Consider the following 24,883-nt stretch of genomic DNA (forward strand, 5'->3'; position numbering starts at 1 on the left):
CTACTCAGTGCTCAACTTCATAGAACGTGCGAATCCAGTTAGGTGGGTTTTGAACTGCTTGGTAACCATGGGGCCAAGTAGATTTCACATGGATACAGTGTTGGCATAATGTTCTTATGGAATGTATACAATTCACCCTTATTCATTCAAATGCTGATTTCTCTACCCTACTACCTGGTTTCAATCCAGACATTCATTGCATTGTGATGTTTATTCTAAGTATCACCTGTCTCAAGTTGATATAAACATGCCACCATTTGTTCTCTGTATTGTCAATAAAACAACCAGGCTCAACGCTGAGCAATGGAGAGAATAGGGTGAGACATCCTGGTCGGGAGGGGAGGAAAAGGAAGTGAGTGGGAGGAGTAGGAGAACAGGGATCCGCGGGAGAGGACTTTGAACCATGAGGAGAGATGAACTGGACTTAAGATACGACTAAAAGCAAGTATAATGTGGGAAATTGGAATGGTAGGAAACTATGCAGGCTTGGAGGTTTAGGATGGAGTTAACTATTGCCTAGCATTGTGCTCTAGGTTAATTAAATAAATCCTAATCTCTGTGTGGTGATTTGGATATACAGCCGGTTTAGGAATAACCGCTGCTTAACTAAAAGATAAGTCAATAATAAATATTAACCCACAAGAGTACAGTGACTAAGAAGTTAGGTTCTAATGTTTACGTAGGCTTTAACACCAGCTCTACTACTGACTAGCTACTTGCATCCCATGCCTTAAAAATGGGATCTGGAACACTATATTCCTCGGGGGGTTTGTAAGTATGAACGATAAATGCATACAGTACTGACAAAGCAAGGATTCAGTTACTTCTCTATGTGGGAGTTTGCCTGAAATAGACACCTGATGAGGAAGGACGCTAAGGGTCTGATGACAGCCTGCTACAAAGCAAGTTCCAGAGGCTGCCTGGGCTACACAGTGAGACCTCTGTCCCCAAATAAATCACACAGGAAAGAACGAAACCAGCAGCTGAGCAGTGCACTTCTTCCTTTATGCTAAAGGAGGCGGCCATGCTTACATTTCCAAATGGTTTAAATGCCAGGCCACATCACTGGAGACATTTTTAAACAAAGAGATCAAACTAGTCAGTTAGGGTATTTTCTACCAAAGAGGAAGGAGGTAGGAGCGCCTCATAGTGAAGCTCAGTGGCAACAGCCAATGCTGGGGCTTTGGTAGAAACACTTTCTAGGCTCTAAATGCAAGAGCTTAGTATTTTCAAAACCCAGCCCCCGTGTAACAAGCTGGACTTCAAGGATCTGTTTTAAAATCCCTTTGGCCACCAATTTCTTTGTTCTCAACCCAACAATCCCTTTGTCTTGAAGCCACAGCCTCAGCTACAGTTACCTACTCTGTCTCTTTGCTAAGGGCTCCTGCTTCCTCAGCCTCCCCACCTTCTTCCCTCCTCCGTCATTTCCACTAGGCAACACTTTCAGCCTTTTCTTTTCCACCCTTTCCTGGTACCAGGATCTGCTTGATCTTCTTCACTCACAGAATCAAACCTCCCTGAAAGCTAGGGCAAACACACCAATCAGGTCTCAGTAAAAGTGTCAGGTGACAGCCTGCAGGTCTCAGCTCTTCAGCAATCACATCTGCCTGACCAGGCCCAGAAGAGCTTCTTCAAGTTACACATATGAAAAGAGTATCTGTCAGGGCTGCCTGTTCAATGTTTACTCCTTCGTGTCGCTACTCATGTCTCAAGTTTACCTTATTTATGGAAGGAGAAGGAGAAGGAGAAGAAGGAGGTGACTGGCTGAGACTTTCAACACAACCAATCTGAGCCAAAATGTCCACCTTAAAATAAAAAGGTATTCAGTGAGCAGGAGACAACATATAACAAGGCTTTTAATCAAACCCAGGAAATTCATAGCATGGTCAGATTCACTGAAAATGCCTAGCATGCCAGCTACTCACACACAATCGACTCACACACAGAAGCCCAAGCCCAACTCTATGGTAGCATGCTGTGCCTTCCCAAGCCTGGGTTTGGTATCTTTACACAGTACCACTGAGGACTAAAAATAATCTCAAGCTGCACGGGAGTGGGGCTAATACCATGCGTGCCATACAAGCCAGCAAGACCAATACACAGCCAAGATGTCAAACGTTAGGATTTTAAACCTTCCCTTTCAAAAGCACCAGGATGCTCAAAACTGCCCTGTTACCTCCACACAGACAAAGAGCTACAAGCGAGGGACAGAAGAGGCCAGCTGCTCTAGGAACTGAGAGGCAAATGACATGTCCTCCAGTGCGTGGCGTGCTGTTGCTGGCATGTGCTCACTGACAACTCTGGAGCCCAGAGCCCAGGACCCAGGTCCCAGGTCCCAGGTCCCTGGTCCCTGCTCAGCACAGAATGAACCTAGTAATGCTTCTACCGTGTGAGGTTCAACTCTTGCAATCTGAATGGCATTGTTTCAGAGGTGCAAATAAATACATTTTGGATGTCAAGGCACCAAAAAGATAATCAAGAAACACCAACAAGACCCAGTTCACGTTCTCACTCATGCTAAAAATGAAAACACATGCCAAACTGTTTTAGAATTACTGGGCAGCAGGCAGTAAAGGACAGCGATCCTGTGTTACAGGAAACAAGATGAGAACAGATGTGATCTACAAATGCCCCATTCTCTGCCAGGAGAGACCACATTGGAGTGGGGGCTGCGGAGGGTAGTGAGAGAATGAGAGCTATACCCAGGAAGCTCTAGGGGTCTGCAGAGGAGTAGGAGGTCTAAAACTGACACCTAGTAACTTCACATATGAGGGACTTCTGCAAGACAGAGAAGGGGTCAGGAGAAGAAATTCAGAGCACAATCCTCACACGGGATGGGGCCCACAAGGCACAGCCAAAAGCCTTACTGCTCACAGTGCACTAGCAAGGGTTCACTTCAGAAGCAGGGCAAAGACATCCCTAAGAGAAATATTCATCTGCTCACACTTAGAAACGCTTAAAACTGAAGAGAAATGGGCATTTTAAAATAACACACATATATCATATGGTTCAAAAATTAATAAGGGAGCAAAATACTAAGCACTACAAGGTAAAATCATGAAGTCTTGCTTCCAATAAGGAAACTACCAGGAATGAAAAAGCAGGAAAATATGACTCATATCAAAGGGGGGTGGGGATCAGCCAACTGAAGCTGACCTAATCAGAACAAGGGAGCACTCCAGTCTTATATGGACACAGAGGAAACGACCTGAATGAGCTCCCAACATGAGACAGCCGTAAACACAGAGAAAATAGCAGAGCTCCCACAGGCTTAAAAGCACTGGCCCGATAAAAGCCACAGGCCCATCATTCTACGCAAAAGAAAGAGGAAAGCTCATTAGCTACTATTTGAAGCAGCTATAAAACAACTTAGTTTGAAAACTAGCAATTAAAGAGAGAGAATTCTGTATTTATCCTGCATTCTAAAAACTGGATCAGGCTAGCTAGCTGTCTCCAGCTGATGATGGGCAGCGGGCTGCTCAGAAGAAAGCCAGGCCAGCCAGGGAAGAAGAAAAACAGCAGCTACTCAGGCAATGATTAGCAGCTAGCAGCAAGCTGTTAGGACCGTGAGGAGTGTCAAATCCATTTGCAGATTACTCTCTGGATGGAAGGAGAAAATACGATACAATGGAGGGAGAACACCATCCAGATAACCCAGGTATCATCCGGGCTGAAGAGCGGACCGACTAGACTCTGTGCTGTTTTGATGTGACACACCATGAAACACAGCTCATTAACAGAACGTCTGATTTGAGCCAATCCAGCCTTTAGTTCTCACGTTCTTTCAGCGGAGACTGAGCATGTGGCCTTCTAAAATGGCAAGTGCTGGCTACACAGTGATGAGTGATGACTTCTCCATTTATATATTCCTATAGACATCCTTGGGGACCCTACACCAGTAAGAGGAAGCCCCTGAACATGACAGCTAAATGTGCGGCTGGAGCAGGCAGGTGCCTGGCTGGGAGACACGCTGAGGCCTGGCTCATCTCTGAGGTCCAGGTGTGCAGACAAGACATGCTTAGGATAATGTCTCTCACACTCAGACACAAAAGCTTCAACTTCAGGAGGGACACTGAGGAATATTGGCCATGACTACCAGGACTTTTCACATCTGTGTGAGCTGGGTCAGACCCTGTAAATAGACTATGATTGAGAATTAGCAAGAATTTCATTAAGGTGGTTTTCTGCTTGGCATTGTAACCAAACTGGCACACCAGAGTACAAAATGAAAGATACCCATGAATGGGCTCCAACTCCGATGGCCCACTGTTTTCCTTCCAGAAAAAAGCCAAGCTCAAAGCCACTACAGACTGCTAGTTTGCAAAGTCCACCACAAAGCCACCGTAGCCACAGGCTGACCACAGTCTATGTTTCCATCTTGAAGGAGAGGCCCTGTGTGCAGTCAAGGCCCTACCTCATCCCCACGTGGAGACTCTCCAGGTCTCCACAAGTACGCTGTGCTCCTGCTGCCCTGACAGACAGGTTCTTGCTAGTGAGGAAAGAAGCCACGGAGGGAGGACGAAGGACTGGGAAACCAGAAACTTCCAGAGCAAGATGTTCTCCGGTACACAGCCAAAATGAGTGGAAACTTAGCATTTATTGTTCATACCAGGAAAGCTGTTTAAAGAAGGTGGGATTTTTTTGTTGTTGTTGTTCAACTCATCCTCATGACTAAGAAAGCATCAGACATTCTCACTGATTTAACATTTAGTAGCTGTGTGCCCACTGGCCTAGGGAACTAGGAAGCAGTAATATGTTATCGCTGTGCCTCTGGGAGGGCCATTTGGACCAGAATAACTGACGGAGTTGAACTCTTTGTTTCCTGTGGAAACCTAACCACTTCAACTCAGCATGACAGACCCTGTACATCTTCCCATTTGGTTCATTACAGAGCTTAATCTCAATTCTACAGAAGGGTCTCTGGTAGAAACAGAAAATAGATAATATGTACATTTTCCACCTCATTTATTTTATTTTGTTTTTTTTGTTTTTTTTTTTTTTTTTTTTTTGAGACAGAGTTTAATTATGTAGCCCTGACTGGCCCGGAACCCATTATGTAGACGAGGCTGGCTTGGAACTCACAGAGAGATCCACCTGCCTCTGCTTCCTGTGCTGGAATCAGAGTGTGCACCACCACTTCGCGTTCATATGCACACTCTTTAAAGCACAAGCTCACACTGAGCCTCTTAGAGCCGGGCGCACTAACAGCACAAGTGCTGGTGCCGAGCTGGGCAGACTTTCACCTACACCGCTACAGGCGATGAGGACACTTGCTCTCACAGGAGCGTCCAGGACAAAGTCCCCGTCACTGGCCTGCTCAGTGTCAGCATCCTTCCTTCTTTGCAGGCCATCATTTTGGAGAGTACCTGGCCTCACCAGGTAAGCACTAAGTCTGTGCTCACATCCTGATATTCTCAAAAGCAAATCTCAACACCTACCTTTCACTTTATTGTTAGTTTTGCAAACAGTTGTTTCAGGTGAGGCCTGTGTTAAGACCCAGCAGGAATGCCACACAGCCCTCATGCCACACTCCCTCATGACATACCCCTCATGACACACCTCCTCGTGCCACACTCCCTCAAAATGCATGCTCCCCTCATGACACACCCCCTCACACTACACACTCCCCTCATGCCACCCTCCCTCACACCACACACACCCCTCACCCTGCACACCTCTTGCAGCTACCTTGATGCTGCTTTCAGGGAGCACCAATGATGCTGTGCCGCATGCTTCCTGCCCAGCTCTCAGGAAAGCCCGTCTAACTCAGAGGGAAGGGAGGCGTACCTGGTTGTTGCTGTTGGCCTGCGCCGTGCTGGCGGAGAGGGAGTCAAGGAAAGCCTGGTCAGCCACCGAATTTCCACAGGAAAACTGATCTTTTCCATCATTCGGTAAAATCTGTGTATTGGAAAGAACCAGCATATCTTCCATGATTTCATGTCAGTGGGTGTTATGGGAAATAATAAAACAATCTACATGGAAAGGAATGTACTCTTCAGGGCTGTCACTTTCTCTCTACTGTTTCTGTTGCATTCTAGAATTGTGATAAGCTGCATTTTCATTTACATTTACATTAAATATTCATTTTTTTCTTGAGATTTTTCTGTCTTTTACATATGTGTAACTTTTACTGCTTAAAATTTCTAAGTATTTTGGTATTTCCAGCACTCCTTTTGTTACTTATTTGGAGTTAAAATTACTATAGTCTGAAAGGCACTCTGTGACTGCTCAACCTACCCACACACATTCTCTCTGTCTCTGTTGGGTAGTCGTGCTGGGGATCAAAGCCAGGGCAAACAGTGTGGCAATGAGCTGCATCCCTGGCATTCTTCTTTTGTATATTTAATAGTTCAGACACACCTATCTTAGTTTATGGACATCCGTCATACCCTGTTGGTGGACAGTTGTGCTGCTTCAACCATGTTCTGACTAATTTTAGCCTGCTGGATATGCTCATTTCTGGTATAGGGAACTCATAGTCTTGAAAGATAAGCAAATTTAAGAAGCTGAAACTATTCCCCTTTGGAAGCAAACAATTCTATAAAGAAAATGAATACCAGCATCAACAGAAATCCTCGGATTTCTCTCAGCCTTGTCTATTTTAGGATCTTAGATGTGTAATGCAAAGAGCCAGAACAGAACTTCAGGCTCTCAAACTGTGCTCAGGAGCCTATGAACTGTTGGCACTGAATGGACAAAGCTATGGTATGTGTGTATAGACACACATTTCTAGAGGGGGGGATATCTACTGACTTCCCAGAGAATTTAGGACTCCCCACCCGCCACTTTTAACCAAGGACAAGAGAACAGAGACAGACCCCTCCCTATTCTGCTGACAGGTCCCAGGAGGTGCCCTCCATCAGCTTCCTCTGTACTGGGGATGAACCAGTTCTACTCACAGGTGCATCCGGGAACCTCAGTGTCTGCCACTCAAGCTGAGAGGCGAGTGCGCAGTCCTGACTGCAGGCAACCAGCAGGGGGAGCCAGGCGGCTGTGCAGCTGAGTGGCTGTGGTTCAGACAGGGTCAACTTCAGGATGCTGGTGCTATTCTTTACTGTAGCTGACTGACCCATTAAAGACATCCTTGTGTCTATGACAGCAGTAGAAGGAAGCACAAAGCCTACCCTTTCAAAGCATCTGAATTAATCTACATGGAGCACTAGGCAGCAGCACTAGGCAGCAGCACTAGGCAGCAGCACAAGAAAATGGGGATTTTTATTCAGAAAAATTAAAGTCTGCTCTTCTTGGAAGGAAGTTAATCTAAACATCTTTGTAGCTTAGGCCCATAGGAAATCTCTTATTTCTAATTCAATATAGTTTCCATGTTTTATTTAATTAGTACCTACTTACTACTTTCCCAGTGAAATTTTACTTTTGAAACAGTTGCTGTCTTCCCAACAGCCTTTTAACTCAACAAGTGATAAAAGATGTCAAGGGAAGAGCAGCTTTAGTTAATCAACAGCAGTAATTCTTACTTCCACATAGTCTGTAGGAACAAGCCCTTGTTCTCCTTTGTTGTTTCTTCCTTCCAGCCATCCTCCACCAACGTTCTACCAGAAAAGACAAGTAATAGTTAGGATCTCCACTAGAAATTTTGCATTGAGGTCTTATACATTTATAATTTTTACATAAAAATAACATGAAGGTTTTTATGATCATAGAGCTAATACAGTTCAAAATTTTACATTCTTATATCTTGTTATTAAAGAAAAATAATGTAATCTGACAAGACACTGAGCGTCAGGAAGTGATTAAATGCTATTTCCCTTGTAAATGTGTGTATGTACATGCGTGGAGACCGGAGGTCAAGCACAGATGCTGTTCTCCAGCACTGGCGCCTTCTTTTTAAACTGATGCCTATCCACCCGCTGTGTGTAAATGTGTGCATGTGCACACGCGTGCATGCCGTGGCCTGTTGGAGGCAAGAGGACAGCTCTCAGGCTTTCTTCTCCTTTGTGAGTGCCGGGGTCATCAGCTCAGGTCATCAGGCTTGGTGGCAAGTGCCTTTATCCACTGAGCCATCTCACTGGCCCCAGTTTCTGTTTTAAACCTGTCTCTGGCCGGCAGCTCACCAAAGAGGGTAAGCTGGCTGGTCAGAGAGGCCGGGAATCAACCTGGCTCCACCCACCCCCATGCTGGTCCAGTGTGGACTGGACCCAGGTCCCTATGCTTATAAGGCAAGTGTTTTACCAATGGACCTATCTTCCCATTCTTGAGTATATTTTCTATAAGAAGTTATTCCAGAGAACAAAACTAGGAAATTTGAAATAATAAAAAGGATGGCTATAGAAAATATGATTGTGTGTACTAATTTGTCACACAAGGTTGCGTGTAGTAAATATTGATTGATGACAATAATATTCTTGGGGATTTTCAAGTTAAAAAATTAAGTCAGCGATTAGGCTAATGGGATATTTGATAACATTAGGAAGTTACGAATTTTATTAAATGGCTGGAATGTATTATTCTGTCTGAAAACCAAATCTATTTCTACTTGTTAGAAATACATTATTAGGAGCTGGAAAGATGGTTCAGTGGCTAAGAGCACGCACTACTCTTACGCAGGACCTCTGTTCTTATGGAGGACCTAAGTTTGGTTCCTAGCAAGCACACAGGATGGTTCACAAGCGTGTATAACTCCAGCTCCAGGGGATCTGACACCCTCTTATGGACTCTACTGCTACTTGCTTCACTCATGTGTACATACCCACACGTACCACCCTCAGACATACACAGTTAAAAATAAAAATAATTTTAAAAGTACATATTAAGTATTCTGTTGTACTTTTGTGTGTACACATTTGTTCATGTCTGTATAGAAACTTGTGTAGGTGTGAGTAACTGGACACCTGTTGTGCCTCAGGCACTGCCTACTTCTTTTTTTATAGACTGGGGGGCTGGTTCTCTCCCTCTCTCTCCATCTCCCTTTCTCCCTCTCTCCCTCTCCCACCTCCCCCTCCCTCCTCTCTCTGAGGTAGATCACTAGCATCAGGCTAGTCTAGCTGGCAGGAGAGCCCCAGGAGTCCACCCTTCTCCACCTGCTCGGTGCTGGAATTAAGACTTTTCAAAACTGTAGGCCCCAGGAATGGAACCCAAGTCATGACAAGGGCTTAACAGACTAGGCCATCTCCCCAGCTTCCTGTTTTATTTCTGAGATAGAGTCAGGTTGGCCTCAAACATTTGACTCAAATGGTCCTCCTGCCTAGTATCTAAAAATATCAGGGACTACAACTATCTGCCAGCAAGTGTGGGTTAAAGTCTTTATGGAGGAAATGGCACAGTGGCTGTGGATTCCAACTGATCCCATGCATGGGAAAGAGGGAAGCCAGAGGACTAGCTGCAGCATGGATGATACAAGATGGGCCATGGCCTGCTGAACGATGATGGATGCTGGACAGGAGCAGGGGACACACGGCTTTATGATGTATTCTCTCTCAAAATAATTAACATATATGCCTCCTTTATACTAAATACCACAATGTTGGAGTACATTATGTATAGGAAAATAATAATAATAACAATAACAATAATATATAGTAGTATATTATGTATAGAAAAATTTTAAGATAAGGTAATTTTCGACCTGAAGGCATTTCCAATTTTAAGTGCAAGGTGGCAGGCACAGTCTCGCTTCCACTTTTGGTGGAGAAGAAATATTTTTAATTAAGAATAAATTTTAGGGGTACAAGAGAGATGACTCAGCTGAGAGCACTGCCTGCTCTTCCAGAGGACGCAGGTTTAATTCCCAGCCCCAAAAAGAGGACATGTGTATGGGGCAACTGGAGGAAGGGCTTTAAGCAGAGCTAGCACACAGTGGAGACCACAAAGTCACAACAGGGGAGAGGGGCTTGCTCTGGAGGCAGGTGCACTTGAGGGCAGAGTGTGTCTTAGTGTGTGTGCTTGTGAAAGTGTAGATGTTTTGTGTATGACTATGAGAGTATCTGTGATACTCTATGTATATGAATGTGTGTATGGTGTGTATAAAAGTATGTGAGCGTGTAAATGTGAAGACGACATCTGTGCGTGCACACACAAGTTCAAAGATGGTTTATGAAGACGCAGAACTGAGCCACACGGTGTGATTGCTCTGCTGGGAGCTGAGCTAACACACTGATTTCTGGTAACCTGCCAGGTGAGGTTCAGATCAGCGAGAGCACCCAGGAAACCCAGCTGTTCAGAAATGTCAGCACCATCGCTTTATAGTCTACTGCAGACACAGTGCTTCAGGGCACAGTGACGGCCCTGGAACTGATTCCAGAACCACAACAGGTTGCTTGGCAGTTACAAATGTTAGAGAAAACCAGCAGAAAAGAGGTACAATAAATTCAATTACACACTTGAACATATGTAGGGACTGAAGTTTTCTCGGTGTGCACCTAACAACTTCTTATAACATCAGTGCTTCATAGGCAACAGCTGAAACCCTGATGTATGTGAGTTGATGAACTTATACAAAGGAAGACATCAAATTAAAAGCCACCGAGCTTTTACCAGGTTTGTAATTGTGATGATTTCTCCTTCATTAACTGTCAGCTCATTGTTTCCAGGTTCAGCAGCAAAATCATACATAACCCGAGCCTGCAGGGGGTAGGCAGGAAAAGAGGAAGTTATACATAAGTCCAACACAAAACCTAAACAACCTTAGCTTGACAGTGAACACAAGGATGTGAACCTGACAGTGGCTGTGGCTGATCAGAAAGGAAGACTGCTCAGGACGCGTCTCCTCAAGAACCCCAATAGACACAGCCCCTGCACATACTGTGCATAGAGGCTGCTTCCCTGAGAAAAAACCATGCCCTTCATGTGGGGAGTCAGAGGCAGACACTCAGGAACGGAGGCACTGTACACAGGCGCGCTGTGCCAGGTTGACACGTAAGAGAAACTCTTGCGGCTGAACACTCATCAGCCCAGGAGCCAGCCCTGGGCCAACTTCTGAGAACACAGGGGCTCTAGCAACTCAGCTTGGAAACCTGAGACTCAGAGCAGACACTGGCGTTCTTCCATACATGCACTGGACCAGGAGCTACCCAGGGCTGAGTGTATGCTTACAGTTCATCTACACTGCTGTGATTTTCAGACTGTCAACACGGATAACTCACTTGTCTCACAAGCGTTAGGATCAGAGCCTGGATCCCCAGAACTCCCATAAACGCCCAGCAATTCTGACCCACTTTTAATTCTAGCCCTTGGATGGCAGAGACAGGCTCCTGGAGTGAGGGAAGCAGCTCGACTAGCCCAATCAGCAACTCTGAGATCAGCAGAGAGACCCCACCTCAATAAATAAGGTGAACAGAAACTAAAGGAGAATCCTGATGTCAGCTTTAGGTCTCCGCATGAGGGAGGGAGGGAGGGAAAAAGGAAGAGAGGGAGGAAGAAAGAGAGGGAGGAAGGAATAAAAAACAGACTAAAGGAAGCTGTTTTGTGGTGTGAGAAAAGCTGTTCTTTCGGCTTCTACTTCAAGTGGAGCCTTGAGACAGCAATGAAGACATGTTGTATTCCCAAAGGCATTGCCAGGCGTGTTCCACCAGAGAGAACTATGGTTGTAGAAAAGTGTGTGAATCTATATTGACACACACATTGTGTGTGTGTTGTCTGGTCAGGACATAGCACATGTCAGGAAAGTATTCCACCGTGAGCGTCCAGGCTCAAAGCAGCATTTGTGTTGTTGCTTGGGACAACTTTCACTCCGTACCCAGAACGGCCTAGAACTCACGTGTGGCAGACCTCCCACTTTCGCTTCCCAAGTACTGGGGTTACAGGAATATGCCACCAGGCCCAGGTTCTGATTAACTTTCAACTCTAAATAGGTGGATTATGGATTTCTTCTCCAGAAGTCCATCTTAAAAACTGGGGGTGCCCAGGAAACAGTGTTTGCTTTAGAAGAGCCTGGCTGTGATGAAAGAGCGACCTGGGTTTCCTGCAGGCCGGGAAACAGGGCAGTACAGCTGCAGTCGCTGACCAATCTCCAGCAAACATCCCCTGCGCAGCAAGAACCAGCCTTTCTCTCACCACTGTCCCCTTCCCATCTGCTTCAATCACAACTATTTTAACAGAGATCCAAGATCCACAAGGAGTGACACAAGATGGGCAGGGGACCCCACAGTCTTGAAATAAAAAAAAAAAAAAAAATAACATAGGCTACCAGGTGAGCATGTAATAAATCAGGTATTTTAAAATGTTACAAGGGTGCTAGAGAGATAGTTCAGTGGTTAAGAGCACTGTCTGCTCTTCTAAAGGACCTGGGTTCAATTCCCAGCACCCACAAGGCAGCTCACAACTGTCTGTAACTCCAGTTCCAAGAGATCTGACACCATCACTCCAATGTACATAAAATAAAATTTAAAAACAATGAAATTATTAAAAAATAAAAATGTTACAGAATTTAAATGGTACTTCATGTTGTTCAATGAAAGTTGTTTCAACTTTTTCCCACATTTGAAATTTTTCCTAAAAAATACTGGAAAGAAACAAATGGCAGTGTAGTTTGTCAGTCAAGAAATCCCATCGGCTCTCCCCTGGGAGCAAGGAAGGGGCTGAGAGACAGACAAGGGGACAAAGGCTGCCAGTCTACTCAGATCAGGACAAAGGACAAAGAAACCACGCGGAGGTATTTTCCTCACACAGCTGCACAGGAGATAGGATTCTGCTTGTCATGTTGTGGGATATTCTGTGGAAGCGCGTCACATCATCCTCAGCCCTCTGCCTTGAGGGCAGGAGCAGATAATGCGAGGGTGCCCTGCGGAAGGAAGCAAGCTTCCTCTGGAGCGGAGCCCAGAGTGCTGGCCCAGCTCCAGGCTGGAGAGCAACCTGCTGCTCTGCTGCTGCTCCTCAGGGTGCCTGCTGAATTTCTGCAGTTCAGCGAACTCCACTTAGTCCCCAGATCTGGAAGCCTAAAGCCCCATGTTCACCAGCTCTCATTCGGTGACACAGAACGTGAAACAAGTGAAGAACAAAGAGCTGACTACCCCTGCACACTTTACACACAGTACACATGTCACAACAGGATGCTGAGGACACTTTGCCCCTCTAAACTCACACTGAAAGTCCACGTCAGCAGCATTAGAAGGAAACTACAGGAAGTAGAGTTGGTGCCCAGGGTGTATTGCCACAAGACAGGCTTGAGGGGGGTTCACTCTCTCCAGCCTTTCTGCCATGTGAGGACCCAGTGTCCTTCCATCCACAGGACAAAGTTTTCAAGTGGCCACCTGGGATGCAGAGAAGTGGGCCCTAAGAAAGTTTTCCCAGCTCTGACCTTTGACCTCCCAGCTTCCACAGTGCTGGGAAAATAAATTCTATTCTTTGTACATTGCCTACCCTCCAGCATTCTGTTATGGCAGCCCAAATGGACTAAGACACTCAGGAAAGGTGACAAGTGGTGAGATATATTTCTTAGAAAACAGAATGGAGAATGAATTAGGAGAACAAAAAGACTTAACAGCACATTTTCAAAGCAGCATAAACTGTCAAGAAAAACAAAATGTATTGGCCATGAAGCCTAGAGGATAACGTGTGTGCAAGTCAGGGAACCTGTGCACTGAAGATCCCGGGCTGGCTCAGCACCCACTTGTCTTCTCTTCCCTCTCTTAGTATTTGGCTCCTGACTGTTTCTACACTTTCTTTCTTTGTCACCCTGTTCTTTTCCTCTTAGCCATCACTGACAAGGTCTAAAGAGATGTACACACTGCCTCATCTCCAATGTCTACTCTCTATTTCCTACACACAGTCTCAACTCCAATGTCTACTCTCTATTTCCTACACACACACTGCCTCATCTCCAATGTCTGCTCTCTATTTCCTACACACAGTCTCAACTCCAATGTATGCTCTCTATTTCCTACACACACACTGCCTCATCTCCAATGTCTACTCTATTTCCTACACACACACACACACACACTGCCTCATCTCCAATGTCTATTTCCTATGTAGCCCTTGAAAGAAAAGTTTCGTTTTTCTGCACTGCCTCTTCCAATGCTATCTATATTCTGGAGCTAGGTTTCCACAAAGTTTCTGGTTAGCAGATAACTTTATGGTATATATTCAATTTAGATTACCAACCACAATCATTTCCCCGAATAGAAGTTTCAAAAAGCAAATATAAGGTATTTATATTTGCAACAGTCAGCATCAGCTTAGGTACTAGTGAAGTATACACTGACAGAGCCAGAGCTCTCAAGGGCCCCAGGTCCTTTGACAGCAAGAGTGCACATCCCATCACCCTAAACACACGCTCCTTCTTGTATCTGCACTGTTCATGTCTGCTGCATATCACTTCCTTTTTTTTCCCCTAGGAAATCAAATGACTATAAAAATCACTACATGCCTCAGTGATAGACAACACTTAAGGCCCCAAAGTTTGATCCCCATTCTTACATACATACAGGATAAGAGAAAGAGAGAGAAGTGGGAGGAGAGGAGAGAGATATTACCAGCTTTACTATAAAACAAGTCCTAACAAAATCTGCAATACAGGGCTGGTGAAATGGCTCCGGGGCTAAAGGTGTCTAACACCAAGGCTGATGACTTGAATAAGATCCTTGGCACAAACAGGGTAGGCAGAGAGGACTGACTAACTCAAGTTCCCCTACCTCCACATACAAGTGATGGCACGTGTACCTTCCCAAACCAATCAACCAGTCAACAGAAATCTGAAACATCTGCAATTCACTTAAGAATGTATACATAAGGAATAGCAGCTTAACAGGAAAATGGGCAGCAGAGCCCACCACTGAAAGAAAACAAAAACAGCAACTGAACATATGAGAAATTGATCAATTTCTCACACACAAGACTTTGATTTGATAAATTGTCAGATTTTCCTGGATTAAGAGACTCATTCTTTTAAACAATTACCATTAGCCGATATAGATAGGTATGTGTGTATGTATAATGGTTCTCCCCATCTTTACCAACAAGAAAAACATTCAAGGTAGATGAATTTTAATCTAGTAACATGGCTGCTGTGGCAAGGGATCACACCCAAAGAACTTCCAGGTCTGTGTTCCATCTAGAATGAAGACATACCCTGGATTACAGTCTCATCTGGTTGGGATACAGACATGCCCTTAGTACATACCTTGAATCCCAAGCAATGAATGTAAGATTAGTTTATAGAAGGAAGCAGGCATGTTTGAAAGTGATGTCTAATAGAGGGGCAAAGTGACGATTCAGAGAAAGATTTGACAAATTGACTCAGAGAATACACCCTACTCTTGTGAGAACAGGTAGGAAGGAGAGGCTACTTAAAGACAGTACAGGAGAGTGCAGTACAAGAATGAAGTAGAATTTGGAAGTACAGTATAGTTCAGCGCAGTTCAAGCCCAAGCCGTGTATTTGTAAAGCTTGGCTACAGCTCTCATCTTACCCCCTCAGCTGAAGAAATAAACACAAAATTTACAATCCAACTTTTATATTTCTGCTAATCTAGTGGGTGAAGAATGCTACACTAATATGTAATATTATGTAATATTAGTATAATATGTAATATTAATATTAGTATAATATGTAATATTACACTAATATGTACACTAATATAGTTTTACATATTAAATTAATCTCTGCTATAGTTTATGTTCTAAACATCACTTTATTAAAGGTATGTGTTAGAGCCTGGAAGGAGGTAGAGCTCTGAAAGGTGGGATCTGGTGGGAGTAGCCCATGAGGTGAGTGGTTCCACCTCACCACACACTCCAACCATGAAGTGCTGCCTTGCTACAGGCCCAAAAAGAACAGAACCAACCAGTCATGGCCCAGGAACTCTAAATTGTGAATCAAGATAAGACTTTTCTAGGTCAGTTATTTCAGATATTTGTTACAGAGACAGCAGGTATGGTGGTCTGGATGAAAATAGCCCCCACAGGCTCATATACTTGAATGTTTGGGTCCCAGTTGGTAGAATTATTTAGGAAGGGTTAAGAGGTGTGGCCTTGGGGCCTTGTTGGAGGGGTGGGCTCAGTCTCTCAATCTCATTCTACCTCCTGCCTGTGGAGCAGATATAGGTTCGCAGCTACTGCTCCAGGGCCATGCCATCCTACCCACTACAATGGCAATGGACTCTCTGAAACTGTGTTGCAGAAAATTTGGTCACACTGTGAACCTCCAGATTGAGCTGTTTACTAGAAAAACCCGTTTCTAGTAACAAATTGTGGTATGGCTCAGCCCTAGCACACACCTTTAATCTAAGAGTTTTCTGCTTGAATATTGTAAACAGGATTAAATAAAGTCAACCATAGGTCAAGAGGCAGAGCAAGAAACAGCTGACAGGGAGTGAACATAGGAAAAAACCATAGAGAATAAGGAGTCAGGAGGACTGATAAAGAGACCCATAGAAAGCAGAAAGGAGGGACAATGAGTTTGAGAAATTTTTGAGATAGCGCAGAGAGGGAGAACTTCCTTCTTCCTTTTGGGACCTCGGCTAAGGAGGAAGCTAAGCTGTGAGCATTCTCTGCCCGTGTGAGCTTGAAGGCTTTCACCCCAGCATCTAGCTCCTGAGTCTTCACTGGAAAAATTGAAAGATCAAAATTTTGTTAAAAACAACAAAAATGCAAGCATCCTCCCCCCCCCCCAATTACATGCTTTCTATACGTTGCTTTGGTCATGACATCTCTTCACAGCAATACAACAGTGACTAAGAGAGTCATCAACAACACAATACAGGAATGATAAGAACTTCCGTGAGTAGACACGGCAGGCAGTCAGCAAGGGAAGCAAATTGTAGGCTAGGGCGTGTAGTATAGTAGAATAATATTTATATTTGCCAGTATTTCTGTAACAAAGCATTAAATAACAAGAAACAGATTTTAAATTGATAACCTAGAAAGGCAGAAAAGGAAAGTAAGTGGGTAAGAACAGAGATTTCTCAGTTTTAATTTTAATATTTAGATATGTCACTGATCTAAGAATTCTAAATGAAAATTCTAACAACAAAATAAAACATATTAGAATGAGATTAAGAAATTACTTAGTTAAGCAAGGATGTGGTAGTGCATGCCTTTAATCCCAGCACTTGGGAGACAGAGGCAGGCAGATCTCTGTGAGTTCAGGGCCAGCCTGGTCTACAAAGTGAGTCTAGGACAGCCAGGACGACACACTGAGAAACCCTATCCCGATCAACCAACCAACCACCCAAACAAACAAAAACCAAAAAAAGAGAAATTACCTAGTTTAAAAAAACATTACAACTAAGAAATATTTGAAAGTAGTTGTTTACACCCATAACATTCATTTCGCCATGATCCAAAAGGCACAGGAGCTGGGCCAGCTCTTACTGGAGCTCACAGGGTCTTTGCTGGTGTCTTTTCTCTCCAGGCAGCCTGTACAGCACCTTCTGATCCTATGGATGCAAGCCAAGAGGGAGGAGTTTCCAGAGCAGTTCCAGCTCAATTTCTCTTAAATCCTGTGACCAAAGTATGTGGTGTCTTCAGCAACAGTATTCCCAGGTTCTCATAGACAACCAAGAGCAATACCCTGTACCATTTGGGTAGGGGAACATTACCCCATACAGGACAAACTCTTCCTGACTGATTTTAAGGCCCACTCTACAGGAGGAAACTCACGTCTGGTAACATAAATCTAGCCTAAAACTCATGGCTGAGGAGCTTACTGGCCCCAGGGGTGAACCTACTACCATTATTTTGTAAATGGACATAGCATCAAGTCACCTTCTAAATACATGTCTTCACATCCACAGATCAGTGCAACCATCAGGGCTTATCACACTCCTCTCCCTCATGCCACAGAGAACATCATGGAGAGGAGCAGAAAGACTGTAAGAGACAGAGACTGGGGAAGATGAAAGCAGAGCAGTGTCTTCTGGACATGAAAGGGGCCACTGCATCCATGAGCTCACAGCAGCTGTGGTTCCCTGTAGATTAAGCCAGTCAACACGGCTACACGGCTGGGGATGGGCAGGGGAGGCTCAGAAGTTAAGGATCTGTTTACCGTTGATAGCGCCTAGGGGAGGGAGAGCCAGTTTGCTCATGGGGTGTGGTCCCTGGTAGGTTGCCTGTGCTCCAGCGCATGGCCACACACCAAAGAATATATGGGCTGGACTAACTGCATTTGGTGAATTATAAAAAAGGGGGAGGAAGAAGAGGAAGAGGAGGAAGGAAGAGGAAGAAGTTGTGGTAAGAGGAGAAAGAGGAGATGAAATTGGGACAGAAACATGGTGGAAGCAAGAGGACTTGAAATGGGGAGTAGGGTGAATAGAATCACATAAGTATGTGTACATGCATATATATGTATATATGATATTTTCAAAGACTAAAAATACATTTTAAAAATAACCACTAAAAGAAAGAATAGAAATTTACAGCACTGTGGATCTAAGACATTCAAAAGCACACTGAAGCCATGGCAGTTTGGGAGAGAATGCTGCCTGCTTGTAACAGCGCAGACCTTCCTCTTAAACACAAAAGCTGGTTGAAAGGGCAACAGATTATCACGTGGTTAAACTGTTCCTGCAGCTCTCATTTTTAGTACGTTAAATTCCCTTCCTTCCTTCCTTCCTTCCTTCCTTCCTTCCTTCCTTCCTTCCTTCCTTCCTTCCTTCAGATTTATGATACAGGGTTTCCTATATGGTCGCACAACAAAGGTAATACAATGAAGTTATACAGAAGTTTAGAACCAATCACTCTTTCTGGCCAAAGGGCACAGATGCCAATGGGTGGGGCCTTGTTTTTGAGACAGGGTAGCCCATGCTGGCCTCACTCTCTGTGTGGTCGAGGATGACCATAAATTTCTAATCCTTCTGTCTCCATCTCCAGCGTGCTAGCATAGCAGGCGTGGGCTGATCAAACCCAGGGCTTCATACTGGCCAGGAAAGCCCTCTACCAGTTGGGCTCCATCCCCTGCCTCCACAGTGAAAGACTATGCGCGACACATGCGCGCGCACTTTGCTACACCTACCTACTATCACACAGGTACACAAAGGCCTAGCAATACACCACCACCACTCTCCTCTCAGGCACATCAGGCTGGCTCTATCTCTCTATGCTGCCAAGGCTCACCTGGAATTTCTGATTCAGACGTTTTCTGTTTCTAATCTAATCTAAACCTATAGATATGATGCTCGGGACTGAAGTAGGGCTCTGTGCACACTAGGCTGAGCTGCCACAGGAGCTCATTAGTTTTCTACTTAATCGTAGGCCATCATTCCAGCACACTTTTAGGATTGCTTATCACTATCTTTCTCAACCCTCAGGGTTGCCATCAACACAACTTCACTTCTAGTTGCTAACTGTAAAAATGTGTTCATTGCAGGGGGGAAAAAAAAGAGAAAAATTGAAACACAAATACCAAATCCCCAGCCCCAGAGCTAAGCACAGAAAAACTCAGTGATTTGGCGCTGCCTTTAAGCCAGGCAGCAAGTTCAAATCCCTACTTGATCAACTCTATCAACACAGCCCATTTCTTCAATCTCTTCTAGAAAATTCCTCAGGAATAAGGTAAGGATAACATGTGCCTTGTGACATGAATGAAAAATGAAGTAATAAAATTTGTGACTGGCTTAGCAAGCCAGTAAATACTAGCTATTATGACCTTCGATTTGTAAAAACCACAGCACATATAATTACTGTGTCTTTTCAGACCGCTATGAGATTCTGGGATTGGTGTTTAGAATTCTGGGCAAAGCAAATTTTACAGCTACTGATGCCCATCAAAGGTGTTTCTGGAATCTGCTTCTTTGCTGAATTCTCAAGGAAACCAGACCTCTACCCAACTGGGTGGGGCTGGCCAGACTCACCCAAGCAAGCTTTTCGGCCTGCAGAGCTGTGGCCAGGGAGCGTTAGAAAATAGGATAGGAAGAGGACTCATGACGGCCTCTGATGCCTGTGAGGACAAACTCCTTACTGAAGCTGAGAGAAGGAACTATCTCAGATCCAAACTGTGTAGTAGGGCAGTGACGGATTCTGGGAGTTCAGGCCTACTTCTGTCAAAGGAGAAATTATAGTCCTGTATGAAGTGATGCAGGCTCATTTGTATCTTGTTGTTCTGACAAGAACCAAATACAAGTGTGAGTGTACATGTGTGCATGCTCTTGTGTGGTAGGTATGTACATGTGTGTAAACACCAAAGTGAGGCAATCTCATCCTATTTGGAAGGTGTGATGGATCTATCAGGAAAAAAAAAAAACAACCAAAAAAAACAGGACACAATCACTAACACAGATTTGTGAGGCATGGACACAAAAGGGGAGGAATGAATGCAATTTTAAAGATAAAGGCACACATGAAAACAATCTCAGCAACAGAAAATGTAGGTTCCCAGGGACCTTTCAGTGGAAGGGACCACCAACTGTAGGAGAGCAGTGAAGGATACACTGGGAGTCTCTGTACACACACGTGGGAACTTACTTACTTAAAAATGTATCAGAAATGGGAATAGGGTTGGAGAGCTAGAGCTGCTGGCAAAGGGACCTGCTGCCTAGCTCAATCCTTAGACATACTTGGGGTAAGAAGACAACGAATTGTTGCAGGCTGTCTTCTGGCTTCCATACATAATCACACACACACACACACACACTCACTCACTCACACACACAAACAAAGTAAAACATTTTCAAAATGTATGAGACTCATGAAACCTTCAAAAGGCCAATTTAAAAACACTTACCACAAAACTTATTAATTTCTTTGTAAAAAAAGGAGCAAGTGTACATGCATATACTTAGAGAACTACATCAGCAACAAACGTGAAACACATAAAATAAAGCAAAATCAACAGACCACAGCACACTCCTGCAAACGGGGCACACGTCGTCTCCATGTGTCTGTCAGCACACTCCAGTTCAAACTCCCAAGGGCACTTTTGTTTGTGGAGAAATTACAAGTGAATTTGTCCCACATGTACACACAGAAACAAACCATGCTTTGAAAAACAAAGATAAACTTCATTTTCTAGCACTTAAAGGCATCAAACAATAATCAATGACCAGGGACCATCTGTAAAATATTTCAAACATGTTCATACAACTCTTTGATACAGGCTCAGTTATAGCTTTCAAATTTTCCCATTAGGTTCAGAAACTTCTTCATATTAAGCCAGGCCATAGAAGAACTTCCTCTATTAGTCTCTCCTCTCCTGCTAATGATCACTGGAAGATACCATTTTGCGTTTTCCTATACAATTTCTTCTGAGTACTGCAACAATTCCACTTGAATTAAAATAGAGTCCAATCTCAAAAGAACTTTTAAAACATGTCACTCAAAAAGGAAACCATCAAAATATTCAACATATCTTGTGCTTTAACGTCCTCACGGAGCCTGGAACTTCCCCAAATTCTGTGGGGAGAGAAGCTGAGGTGACCCAGGCTGTGCGGTCTGCAGACGTCAACAGTACTTGGGGAGCTACTGGGCACACCCCTGAACACATGGCAGGAAAGACAGCCGCAGGGAAAGGCAGTGTGTGCTCCAGAACTTCAATACCACTGTTCTAACAAGGGGGTCAGCAGGGCCTGGCAGAGGAAACATCATATAGAATCCAGTGAAAAGAGAAACACCCAAACAAGGCTGCTGCTGAGGAAGAAGGGAAAACAGTGTGGGTGAGCCCAGAGCAATGGCCTAGGGGAACTCTGCACTCTGGTCCAGTGGCTGCGAAAGGAGCCTGAGCAGAAAGCCCCAAACTGAAGCACCATTCCACCACCGAGTGAGAGAGATGGAGATTAGGACCACAGGAGGCTGGGAAGCTGCAGAAACCTGTCCCTGTGAGTTTGCTGACATTAAGCTATGCACCTAGGGGAACACACACACACACACACACACACACACACAAAAAAAAAAACAAAACAAAACAAAACAAAAAAAAACCCTTCTTCGAGTACAGGGATCTTCAGAAACATCCAACCTTTGTGATTCAGGTGTCAGGTACAGCCAGGGACTCCACAGTTCCAACTAGTCAGAGACATAGGACAGAAACCAAAGCTCTCAGCTAATACCCCAGGGAGGGCTAAAAAGACAAAGCTATTTAGATACCCCTCCCAATAAAAGATAAATAAACTTTGGTAAGACCAAGAAATAAAAAATGTGACCACTGCCAGAACAAAAAACAATTCAATAGACCAAGAAATGACAGAGTTAATGACACTGACCTAAAGGAACATAATTACTATAGTAAGAGAAATTAATAGGTTATGAAAAAGAATCAGATGGAATGAGCAGAGAGTAAAGTCCAATCCACAACCTGGAAGAAGGCACTGGAGCACTAAAGAGGTGGCTAGACATCACGGGAATGAGACAAACAGTGTTTGGAACCAGTCAGACTAATGAGCACAAAGGGCAGAGGCAAAAATGATGAGCTGAACTTTGGTGACCTGGAGACAAAATCTGCAATCTAACCAGAAACCTAGAAGGATGGCTTGGGGTCCAGAGAAAGAAAGAAATATATGTGAAGAAGCAATACAAATAGTTTCCAATTGTGATAAATTTACAGATTCTAGAAGCTCAATACATCCCACACAGAGAACATACACACAAACACATACACACACACAAAATCACACACATACAAACACACACCAAAGCAAGTCATCATAATCAAATTATGGAATATCAGTGATGAAACTTAGATGAATTCAGGAAAAAAAAACAACTAGTACAGTGACATACAGAGAGCTGAAAGAAGAAATGACTGCAGCCTTGTTAAAATAAAAAACAAAAAACAGAGGTACATGATCATCTTTAAAGTGTTAAACAACAACAGCCATCAACTGAGAATTCTATACCACAAAACACCACAAAATGTTGGGAGGGCCATTAAGACATGGCTCAGTGGGTAAGATCACTTGCTGCTCTTGCAGAAGACCCAGGTTTAGTTGCCAGTGTCCTTATGGTGCCTCACAGCCATTCATGGCTCCACCTCCAGGACAACTGACTCCATCTTCCAGCCTTCGAGTGCACCAGGTACACATGCTGTAACAGACATGCAACGAAAGCAAAAACTAATATACAAAAAATAAAGTTAAAAATAAATGTTTAAAAATGTTGGAGGGCTAGAAAGATAGCTCAGTGGTTCAGAGTATCGGCTGCTCCTGGAGAGGAGCGATTCCCAGTACATGCAGTGAGTGGCTCATGACGGCCTATCACTCCAGCTCTAGGGGCTCTAACACCCTCTTGGGCCTTCCATAGGCACTTGTACTCATGTGCACATAAACACATAGTTTAAAATAAAATATACCTTTAAAAACAAAGTTGCCTGAAGACAATCACATTTTACTTTTTAAAAGTCTTAAATGTTGCTCTCTCTCTCACTCCTCTTACTCTTGCTTTTCTCTCTCTCTCTCTCTCACTCTCTCTTACTCTCTCACCCTTCCTCTCTCTCTCTCTCAGGGCACCCCCTTTCCCTTTCTCTCTCCCCATCATGTCCACTCCCTCCATACCCACTTAATAAACCTCTCGCATAGAAAAAAAAGTCTTAAATGTTAAAGGTGCATCACCGATCAAAAGTATATCATTTATGAAAGTGCATGTGCTTAGGGTTTTGGGGAAAGCTTAGGGTTTTGAGCACCTGCATGGAAGGAAGACATGGGATTAGAGCTCTGTCACTCACTAAGAACTGGGTGTAATCCCTGTTCCCAGCCTGTAATCCCAGCACTGGGGAGGTAGAGACAGGTAGACTCTAAGAGTTCACTAGGCAACCAGCCCAGCTGAAATGGGGACCCCAGGTTCTGAAAGATCCAGCCTCAAAATTAAGGTGCACTATAATAGAAATACATACCTCATGTCCAGTTTGGACCTCTTAATGCATGGACAAGCATCAGATACATAAATAAACCACACACCTCCTAAAGAAAAAATAATGTATATGCTTGAGTATAAATGTGTTTTAGAAACAGCTGGAAGGAAGCACACAAAATAATTAATACCTTAATGATGACCAAGTAAAGAAAAAGGGTTTTGCTCTTACTTGGGTAATTAACTCACTGCTTTTTAAAAAATATGTGAGTTGTAAATTTAAAAAAATAAAATGTTTATTCACTCAAAAGGGACGATGATAGCTAGGCCCAATACTGAGGGTTGTAACCCAGCACTCAGGAGGCCAAGAAAGTAGGGAAGAAGGAATATGAGACCCAGGCCAGCCTGAGCTACACAGCAAGGTATCTCAAAATCTCAAATCAACAATACTGACAAAAAGAGAAAAACAAGAAAACAAATAAAAAACTCTGGGTGCTATTTTTTCTAAGAGAAGATACAACTGGGTGTGGTGGCACACGCCTTTAATACTAGCAGAGGCAGAAGCAGGTAAGTCTCTATGAGGTTGAGGTCAGCATGGTCTACATTGCCAGTTCCAAGCCAGCCAGGACTATAGCGAGACCCTGTCTTGAGAGAGACAGAGACAGAGATCAAACAAACTAAAGCTGGAAGCTAGCTCATAAACAAAGCTTAGTATTTAATCAATGAAAATGCATTGAGTAAATAATACTAAAATATCTAGAAACAACTGTTTCCTAGTGACAACACAGGACATCTTACTTTTCTAAATCTTAAAGGTAAATTATTTACTCTCACAATAGTGTACACGGATTTGTGATTAGAGCAAAACCAGGCTGAGAAATAAAATCTAATAAAAAGTGTAGGTACTACTGCAGTGCTCTATTCCCCAGTGTTGTACAACACCGGAGGGCGCTCCCAACCCTGGCTCACCAGGAGCCACAAGATGCCAAAGTCCAGCTTGGTACTGGGCCGCCATGGCCAGGAACCAGGGCAGCGTGTGGCAGAGTCAAAAGAGACTGTCAGTTCAGAGTCAGAACCTAATACATGGCGGGTGTCTCACGTGTAGCAGTTCGGCATTTCATCATTGCAAACTATATTTCCATTCAATTAGTTAAAATGGCTGCGGCTGGGAGTGTCTGCAAAATTCAGACAGTCTTCTAAAAGCTAAAGCCAAG

The 24,883-nt window shown here is 43.9% G+C and overlaps 1 protein-coding gene across 2 annotated transcripts in view; it reads right to left on the minus strand.

Annotated features, from left to right (window-relative positions):
- Positions 1 to 24,883, minus strand: part of Snx9 (sorting nexin 9) — a 78,785-nt gene that overhangs the window by 30,566 nt on the left and 23,336 nt on the right. For both annotated transcript variants that reach the window (XM_021635723.2, XM_060373549.1), the window contains exons 2-4: positions 10,492 to 10,578; positions 7,476 to 7,550; positions 5,788 to 5,898 (exon numbers count right to left, since the gene is read on the minus strand). In XM_021635723.2, the coding sequence (XP_021491398.1) occupies positions 5,788 to 5,898; positions 7,476 to 7,550; positions 10,492 to 10,578 (273 nt within the window). The remainder of the gene's footprint in view (positions 1 to 5,787; positions 5,899 to 7,475; positions 7,551 to 10,491; positions 10,579 to 24,883) is intronic.

The sequence above is a fragment of the Meriones unguiculatus genome, chromosome 20, assembly GCF_030254825.1.
Source record: "Meriones unguiculatus strain TT.TT164.6M chromosome 20, Bangor_MerUng_6.1, whole genome shotgun sequence".
Classification (NCBI taxonomy): Eukaryota; Metazoa; Chordata; class Mammalia; order Rodentia; family Muridae; genus Meriones; species Meriones unguiculatus.